Source organism: Gavia stellata, chromosome 1 (assembly GCF_030936135.1).
Source record: "Gavia stellata isolate bGavSte3 chromosome 1, bGavSte3.hap2, whole genome shotgun sequence".
NCBI classification, from domain to species: domain Eukaryota; kingdom Metazoa; phylum Chordata; class Aves; order Gaviiformes; family Gaviidae; genus Gavia; species Gavia stellata.
Window position 1 is genome coordinate 116,110,596 of NC_082594.1, and position 9,755 is coordinate 116,120,350.

Genomic DNA, 9,755 nt, shown 5'->3' on the forward strand with positions numbered 1-9,755 from the left:
GAATCCCCTAATCTAATGAATTATAGAAATAAATCACTGCCATCTCCTCTGGAGAATTTGAATATGGGTCTGAAATTTTCCCTCTCTCCAGCCAAAATTATCAAATTCATAACAGGTTCACTGTCCAATTACCCAACAACTGAAGCTGCATTTGGGAGGTTTGTTTACTGTTTTATATAAGCAAGTCTGTCATCCTGTGGACCATGCCATTCTTGCAGCTCCTCCTTCCCCCCTCCCAGAGGGCTCGTTGAGAAGCTGGCTTGTCTCCTCCCCATCCCCCTCAGCTAGATTAAAACAGATGGCAGAGGGACATGAAATAAAGAGCAAACACAGATGAGTGACTAATTTTCCAAAAGGAGACAAAAACCAAACCCTCAACTTCAACACCAGACACAGCAAGGAATGCATAATTACTTTCTGAACATCATTCTTCCATACAAGCAAATGCAGCAGTTGCTACAGATATGATGACAATAAGCAGGGGAGGTATCCTCCAGGCAGGCTTGACAAGCAGCACAGGACTATACTGCAGTCCAACAGATGCAAGTAGAGAACAGGGCAAAGGCACCAAGGAGTGCATCACAGACTAATCCCACCTATGTAGCAAGCCTGCTTCCCAGGCAGGTTTTGCCGAGCGCTCTGCTTACGGTTACCTGGCTGAGTTTAAAGCTAGCTCAAGTGGTATCTCCCCAGGAACCGCAGCAACACATTTGCAATGCAGGAGGCAAGGAGCTGCCCCATGACAGAGGTGTGGGAATTCCCGTTATGTGAGGTTGTCATGTTTGGGCTTGACAAGTCTGGTATTTTGCAGACCGGAAAACACAGAGCACTTGGCAATGCTTGCGAAGTAACGAAGCAAGGACGAAAGCCTTCTGGAGGGAGATGTGTCAAAGGACTCACAGCCAGCACGCTGCAATTTGTACGGCCTCAATAGGAAACATGAAGGTGAGTTAATTACACCAGGGAGATGAGGACAGACACTATTTCAGTGCTTCACTCCACCCCTTTGCCAGAAATTACTGCCTTCATTCTGGTCTTGACAGAGCGGGTGCTTGCATCTCTCCTGTCAGCATCCAGTGGCAGAGGGCAAGTTCACCTTCCCCGGCAGCTTGAGCAAGCCCTCAGACTTCGCATCTCAGCTGCTTCAGTGGAAGCGCCACCTCCCTCCTGTTGATTTTGCTCCAGGAGCAATAACATGACAGAGCAGACATATGGGGTGGTAACTTGCAGGGCTAAGTCTGTCAGACTTTGTCATTGTAGCCATTTGGGATTTTTTCTGTTGGCTGAAAGAATTCAAAAGGCTGTCCAGAAAATTAAAGCAAGCATCAGCTTTGTTGAGCCCAATGCAAACACACCACAGCATATTATTTTGCCAACACAGGGACTCTTAGACTGGTAATATGGCTAAGAAAAGCATCAAATGTAACTTTACTACGCAACTTTGTGCCTTGCATTCAAGGCATAGAAATGGACTTTTCTTTGACATTCTGTGAGAAATCAGAGCACCTGTACCCAGGCAATAAATGGATTTGTGCATCTCTAAGCTGGAGGCACCTATTCTCCAGGACTCTCAGATTTGTTTCCTTTATGTGTTATACTGATATTCAGGGCACACTGCAAAGCCCGTCTATTTACCCATTCTTCTCCTGAGGGGTGCTCGGGAGGCAGTATTATCTTTAGCTGATACTAGTTCAATTGATTTATCTGTGATTTTATAGTTATTTGTGGTCTGTGTTTCTAGAAATGGGTCTGTTGTGACATTCTACAAGTGGAAGTGATAAATAACTCCAGTTAACAGAGACTCGAACAATGAAACCTAAGCAGCTTTTGAGATGTTCCTCCAGCTTAGCAATACATTTCAGGTCCAGAATGCACTCAGTCCCATGGCCTGGGACAGTACCACCCAAAACACAGAATCCAAAGTATTACTTCAACATGCGTTTACAAATATTTGCTGACAGATTAAGAACTGGAAATAACTCTTCCTCCTAGTTAAGCAGCAGATACAGAGAAAAAAGGAAAAAAGAAAAAAAAAGGAAAGAAAAAGAAAAAAGTTTTAAGCATGTAGAAATGCAGACTGGGAACGGAAAGCTAGCAACCTTGTGATTTCTGCTTCGCACTTCAAACTGCTGATAGACATCTACTTTGTATTCCAGGAATGGCAGGTTTGCAGCAGCTGCCTTCAGCTGGCAAGTGAATTCTCTTACAAACCTACCAGTCACCCTTACCTTGTCCCAGAGGATGCACTGTAGCTTTAGGAGCCTTAGAAAGAGTTGTTGGGAGGAAAGAATTTAAGAACGGGATGCTAAGAATCAAGTGAAAGTGCTCCTCTCCTCTTCCTCACCTGTTGGGACACTAGGGTTCAGGCTCAACAAAGTACAGATCTGATAGGAGATACAAATACAAGCTCACCCTTCTTAAACAGATTCATTTAATCCAAAAGATATTATTTCCCTCTAGTCATATTTAATACAGCAGATCATTACTAAGCTAATTGTCATTAGTATATCACGTAGTTGGTATCTAAAGACATACAGCCACACAAGGAAGGATTTTTACAAGCTCATAAATATAGGTTTCAGAAATAATCTTAGCTCCCAAGCAAGATTAATACTTACAACTACTTTATCCTTCTACAACTATTTTAGCCTTACCTCCAGTAGAGGTCTGGTTAGCCTATACAGGAACAGGTGATAAAAACAGGAGAGCTGAAAACAAGTATAGTCTTCCCTTTCATCACGAAAAGAAGTTTGCAGGATCCATTTCCACCAAAGCAGGAAAGGTGGGCCTTTCTAAGTGGCTTACAGATCAGTTTGGCCAATAGAGCAAGGGATCCTGCTAGCAGGTGAAACACTTCATCATTTCAAAGCCAGCTGAAGCCTGTTTGAGTAAGAGAGACGGGCAGGATCTATCTCTGTCACTGGCACAACTTTGTGCTTACTTAATGCACAAAGGCTGTTATTGCTGTAGCAATTTAAATACCCTTTGGTCAATCAGTTGCTCATTTTGCTTTCTGAGCTCTGTTACTGTTTTTAAATCAAAGACACATTTTTCTAAGGAACCTACATGGAAAAAAAGCATGCAAACACACACACCTCCCCTCAGAAAACTTGTACTCAAAAGCAGTACTTAAACTCTAATCAGCAAGTTTTCTCCCTGCTGGTGCTTGAAGCAACGTAAAACAAACCAGGCCCCAAAATCAAGAGCTGTAAACTTCTCACAGTTCAGTCTAAATTCAGGACCCCAAACAGGAGGCTCACGATGCCTTTCCCAAAGGCATTCCCAGCCATGTTCCTCCAGCAACTGGTGTTTCATTTTATTTTCCAGGTTTACTCAAAGGCAGAGGATTGCTGTTTCCCAAACCAAAGGACAGACTAATGCTATTGAACAAAAGCAATGTTATTACTGTTTTGTAAATCTCAGTCATAAATGGGTGGTTATGGGCTTAATGACATACACACGTGCTCCTGCAAAACTGAGGAGCACTGACAACATTCCCTTTTCTTTGAGTGGCCACTAGACAAATTCAATGTTTACTTTTGTGATAAGGCTGCACAGACATTTTTCCCCCATGCCTTCTAAACAAGATCAGTAGGATGATATATGTGCTTTTACAGACAGGGAGGTACTTACATTCTGGTCACCTTAACATGCTGTATCTGGGAAGGAAGGAAAAAAGATTTGTAGAAGTGGCTAATTCCTCAAAAATAATAAGGTCCGTGTATCCAAGATAACAGACACGGTATCATCTTAGGTGAACAGCAGCTTCCTTTGTTTACAGGGCTCTTTTTCAGCAATCAAAGGCTAATATTTTAATGGGTCAACTGAAATACCATACTTTTATTTTAATAGCCGTTATACATTAATTTACTGTGTTAAGATCCTAATCCAGTGCACTGTTTACAGGACCATCCTTCATACTCCTAACAGTGGTTTGGTCGCTTGCTGAGGACAGAAACCAGCGATGGCCACTGATTGAACTGAGTTCAGCTTAGCAAGAGAAAATCCAGAACTAGTTCATCCTAGAAGTGATCAAAAGAGAGGGAAGTGGCAGCCCTTAAATGCTGCCAGCGTTTCAACTCCACGTATTTACAAAACAATCTTTTTAGCTTATGAGCACCCAATAACCTTGCACGAATTCCCACTACAGTTCACAGAGGATCCCCATCCCACTTGGACAGAAACGCCACCAAACTTTGTGACTGGCAGTCCCAAGCAGCACAGCCTGCTGAATGGCTCTGTCACCTCAAATGGAGCCACCACCTTGGAGGGCAGATCTTGTCACCATACTGCTGTCTCCCTTGGATGGAGCCACACTCTTCGGTCGGCGCAGCAGCCTGCAGCGTCCACCCTGGACACCTGCTGCCGGGGCTGTGAGGGCAAGAGCAGAGGGTTTTCACACTCCATATAGGAATAGAAGGGCACTATGTCCAGATAGGTACCATTAAGAACAGGTTATGTCCCACGAGCAGGAGACCCCAGCACAATTATCTATCTAACAGTAGTACACGAACAACTGTGTGGTAGTCTTCAATACTGCTCTGTTTCCATGCTAGCAGACTGAATGAAATCCAAGTCTACCCGCCGATAATCTCAAAACCACACAGAGAAGCATAATCGGTGCACATGACAAGTAAGCACATTTCTGCCACTGTGCTTCTTATAAAGAGCCTCCAAATCACTGCAGCACTAAGGGAACTAACTTATTCCCACACACCAGTTTTGCAAACCCACCCATACTATTTTCCTTACTCCACGGTCTCAAATGGAATAATCTTTCAAAAGCTATTAATCAGCTTTCATTATCTCTAAATTGCTTTTTGCTTGCTTGCAATTAAGGACTAATAGCCAGAGAGTTAGAAATTTATAAGGTAATTAACCATAATGAGTAGCTGTTCTAAAATATGATCAATTTCTGGATATCAATAGAAGTCTTAGTTTTCCCCAATAAACTTTTTTCTCCCATATATTTATACAAACTCAAAAATGAAGATTTATTTATCAGAGGTTGAACATTCACCAGAAAATACTGTATGTGCCTATTCCTTCTCTGGAAGGCAGCTAGCTGTAGACAAAAATATCTGCAAACTAGCAATTACTGTGGATTCAGAAGGTTTTAAGGTGACACTGACATGATGAAAGATCTATTTTTATGCATGTGAAGTGTATTTCAAGTTCAGAGAGAGGAACACAGAGAGGAAGAGAGCACACGCATGCTGTAATCAGCTCATGTACAGGACAAGATTCTGCTCAGCATTTGTAAATATCACCATGTAAAATACACTTCCTTTCCTTGTTCTTCCATACAATTAAATGTTGGTCAAGCAATGCTAAAAACCTTTTTGAGTAGGTCAATAGCATATTAAGCATTGCCCAGGTTAGAATAGCAAACCAAATTAGTGAGGTGGGTCCAAGGCTATATACAGTATATCAGATTCTTTTTAAGTCACTCCAGCATAATACCAAAAAGCTTTAGTTATGTTAATGAGACCCATTTTTCCTAAGAGAAATTATTCACTTATTTTATGTATTTCCTTACATGTGGCATCCAATGCAACACAAGTGCAACCCACTCAATACACTCCAGAAGTTATAAGAGAAAACCCCATTTCATCTGGTAGATCTTGCATGCAGAAGAAATTGTATGTCACAACTTGCAAGAGGCTGAAATCTGATCCTCTTAACTGTGAGTTACAAGCTCTAGTCTAAAAAGCTGGAAACTCGTACTACAGCTGCAGTCCGTAGAGTGCTCAGAAACCCATCTTGATAAGAAAGTAGGGTGCACATCCTCAGAACACAACTGAGAATATGTTTCATCAGTATTTCCCTGCTTTTTGCTTCCTGCAGAGCCATAAGAAGAGTTATACTGTTTCTATAGAGAGAGTCATTAGCGGAACAACGAGCATCCAAGTTTTCTGCAGTTTTCTTTGGCAGCAACCACAGAACAGCAAAACTTGAGGAAAAGTAATGATGTTCTCATGACTCTAATCTATGTATAATATTTCAGTTAGACAAGTCAACCATTTGAAGCTTTAAAATATATTCAGCTGTTTCATTTTAGAGCTGCGTAAGAGGAAGCTCTAAAATTAAAACTTTCAACATGCAATTGTTTCTTCTCCTGTTTGTACTGCAATGTTTCACGTTTCTGTTTTCTCTTGAAAACTATGTCCCAGTTTAGAAAGCCCATGCTTATCTACACACAAGGAAGGACTCACATACTGATGGGGAAAAAGGAGTTAACCTAGAGAAAAGAAGCATTATGCCTGCTTCCTGTGGATTAAAGTTTTCAACAGTCATTACATTGCTTAGTGGACTAGATGATAGTGCTAGCCTAAAAGCAGTATTAGTACTTGCTTGAGGATGAGATAGTCCATGTTTAACCAGTTTCAAGACTCCACTACGATCCATTCAGAGTAAGCATTTAGCAGGAGGGCTGGCTCTGCTCCTCAGGGGCCATACTGATGCTGCTGCCCTGCTCAAGGAACAAGGCTGGTTCCCCTGTGCAGCAACGTGCAGCATCCCGCAGGGCAGGGCCATCTCAGGCGCTCCTCTCCTCTGCAATGCAAAGATACCCTTCCCAACATCTTGACCAAGGAGAAAGACAAGGCCCCTATTCTGCAGGCAGAGCACCCCACAAAATGCTAGTCAGTAAAATCTGTCTGGAGCCAGATTCATTTCGAATGATAAGTCTGAGGTTCTTGTAAGTTTGGGGCCCGTAGTCTTTTAAGATGACAAAAATCAAGACCTCCTGGAGGCTGAGGATGCACTTTCTGAATGTTTTTACTTTTCCAACAGGTAACTGCTACTGGTAAAGATCACCTTTAAAAGGGAACATGGATTTAATAAACTCAACTGAACAAAACGGTACATCAGAAGAACTATTCAAATGGGTGACGTCCAAGATTCTCATTTCCATTACCCTGTCTGTGCTTGCACTAATGACAACAGCCATCAATTCTCTCGTGATGACTGCAATAATCGTGACAAGAAAGCTCCACCACCCCGCCAACTATTTAATCTGCTCTCTTGCAGTGACAGATTTCCTTGTGGCAGTCCTAGTGATGCCCTTCAGCATTGTGTACATTGTAAAGGAGACCTGGATCATGGGGCAAGTGGTGTGTGACATTTGGTTGAGCGTGGACATCACGTGCTGCACATGTTCCATCTTGCATCTCTCTGCCATTGCTTTGGATCGGTACAGAGCAATCACGGATGCTGTGGAATATGCACGGAAAAGGACACCTAAGCACGCTGGCATCATGATTGCAGTGGTATGGATCATATCCATTTTTATCTCCATGCCGCCTTTGTTTTGGCGGCACCAGACGACCAGCAGAGATGACGAATGCATCATCAAACACGACCACATTGTTTTCACCATTTACTCTACATTTGGCGCCTTCTATATCCCGCTGGCCTTGATTCTGATCCTTTATTACAAGATATACAAGGCAGCAAAGACATTTCACAGAAGAAGTGTCAGCCGGATCGTAAGGGAGGAGGTAAACGGACAAGTCCTTTTAGACACAGGTGAAAGAAGCACCAAATCAGCTTCAATGCCCAGCACAGCGGAGAAGACATCAGATCCTCTGGTGGACTGCGATAAAATCAATATCACCCTACGAAGCCCCAGGTCTGAATCTAAGCATGAGAAGTCCTGGAAAAAACAGAGAATCTCTAGCACAAGAGAGCGAAAGGCAGCAACTACACTGGGTCTGATCTTGGGGGCATTTGTGATCTGCTGGCTCCCTTTTTTTGTAAAGGAAGTAGTTGTTAATACCTGTGAAAGATGTCACATCTCAGAAGACATGTCTAATTTCCTAGCATGGCTGGGATATATAAATTCCCTTATTAACCCTCTAATCTACACAATCTTTAATGAAGATTTCAAGAAAGCCTTCCAGAAGCTTGTGCGGTGTAGGCAATATCTTTAAGAGCTTTTGTTCATATAAGGAGAACATACTCATTGGTTTTTTAACCTGTATAAATTTATATAACTGAGATGACAATTGTTGTATTTAAGGAAAAGCACCAAGACTCTGCATTTACATAATGACTTTTTTGTATCAGTAGTACTGGGAGCATAAACTGCCCAAGTTTGAAAGAGATGGATCATCTGGGATCAGTTTTGCTCTGGAAAAAGAGGTAGCATATTGTGGCTCTAATCCAGTTGGGATTTGCACAGCTGCTTAGCTTGAAGCATAAGGTATTACCTTAAATATGCAGGGAATACACACTTGAAGTAGGCAAAGAAACAAAATTTAAAAAAAAACAAAAAAAAAAAAAACCAAAAAAAACCAAGTAACCCTCAGTCATCAATGAAGTTTTAAGTAAAACAACACGCAGGTTTTAAACTCTAATCGCAAATAAGAAGATAGAAAATACACCTTGGAATTAAGACCCAAGCCATGCCCAGAGAAGGGTAGTAGCTTTAAACATACCTAGCATCATCCTATGTTGATCAGCTGAATGCAGCTGCAGCCCTGCCTTCTCCAATAGATAAAAGACTTCCCTTTGTTATGCCCTTGCAGCACCCCAGCAGCAGGCAAGGTGCTTTCATGCGTTACCAGTTTCATAGCAGGCCAGTGCTGTGAGCCCTCTGCCATTGCACACGCACGACAGACATGGGCATAGCCCCAAAGGAAACAGCCTGACAGCTGGGGCACCTCTGGTGAGCTGGGTACACATAGTGCCTGGTGCTCTGAGACACCGTTTCAAATAGGGACTAGGGAGAGTTAAGCTCATGAAGAGCAGCTGGTCTCCCTTATGGAGAGGTTAGAAGGCAGAGAAGCATGAGACACTCCTTTCTTCATGTCCTCATCCCTACCTTACACACGTGGCCAGGCACGGCCCCTGTGACTTTCAGCACCAAACCCAGCCACACAGTTTGTGCCAGGGCCTCTGGAGCATTGCAGTTGGTTGGTGGCTTAGTGAGGTTTGGTCGAGGACCACCTAATGAAGAAATGGGGCTGGCAGCTCTGGCTTAGCATGTTCAGCCCTCCACCCCCAGAAGCCCGATCTCCCCCCGAGTCTTTTCTCAACTGCCTCAAGCACTAGGGCTGTGCACCCTCTGTCCAAGCATGTGAGAAAGCAGAGACAGACCATGGTCCTGGCAGCATGGGTCTCTGGAAAAGGCCATACAGCAGCTTCTCCAGTAAGGGCAGGGGGGAAGTGATCTCAGTATAGAGTGCACACCTGGGCAGGGGATCCTGTGGGATGCTCACTGGCTGGCACGTCTAAACACCCCTTCCAACAGAGCATCTAGTCCATGTCCCCAGTCCCAGCAGAGCTAAAAGGACCTTGTAGGTACTCCAGCCAGCCCTGGCCAGCTGGTTCAGTCAAAGATAACCACAATGGACAAAGCCCTCTGTGGGCTGCCTTCTAAGGCACCAAAGATGGCACCTTGGCCAATCTTGATTTACATGCTCTAGATGCCAACCCACAGCACTGATGAGTGCAAGAACAACCCTTGCCTCAAAGCCAGCAGTGCAAGTTTGCCAACAGCTAAAGTTACTAACAGAGCAGTGGGCATTTACCCCCAAGTGCAGATGAGTCGCTAAGAGCCACACCTGAACCCGGGGACAGGCTGTGCACTTTGCAGGGCAAACAGATTCAGGCTGTGCCACTAAGACCCCGGCTTTGCATTCATTGCCAGCCATTCAATGCTGTCTAGCAGGAATAGGGACTTGAGGCTCCTTACAGGAACTACAAACCCCACTGTCAGCAGCAGCAGTCTCCTGCAAAGGCGCTCTGGT

At 43.6% G+C, this 9,755-nt stretch overlaps 1 protein-coding gene across 1 annotated transcript; it reads left to right on the plus strand.

Moving 5' to 3' along the window:
* The first annotated feature begins 6,833 nt into the window (after positions 1–6,833).
* On the plus strand, positions 6,834–7,934 carry HTR1F (5-hydroxytryptamine receptor 1F). The gene has a single exon (XM_009820916.2). The coding sequence runs from the start codon at positions 6,834–6,836 to the stop codon at positions 7,932–7,934; it is 1,101 nt and encodes a 366-aa protein (XP_009819218.1).
* Positions 7,935–9,755: the final 1,821 nt, after the last annotated feature.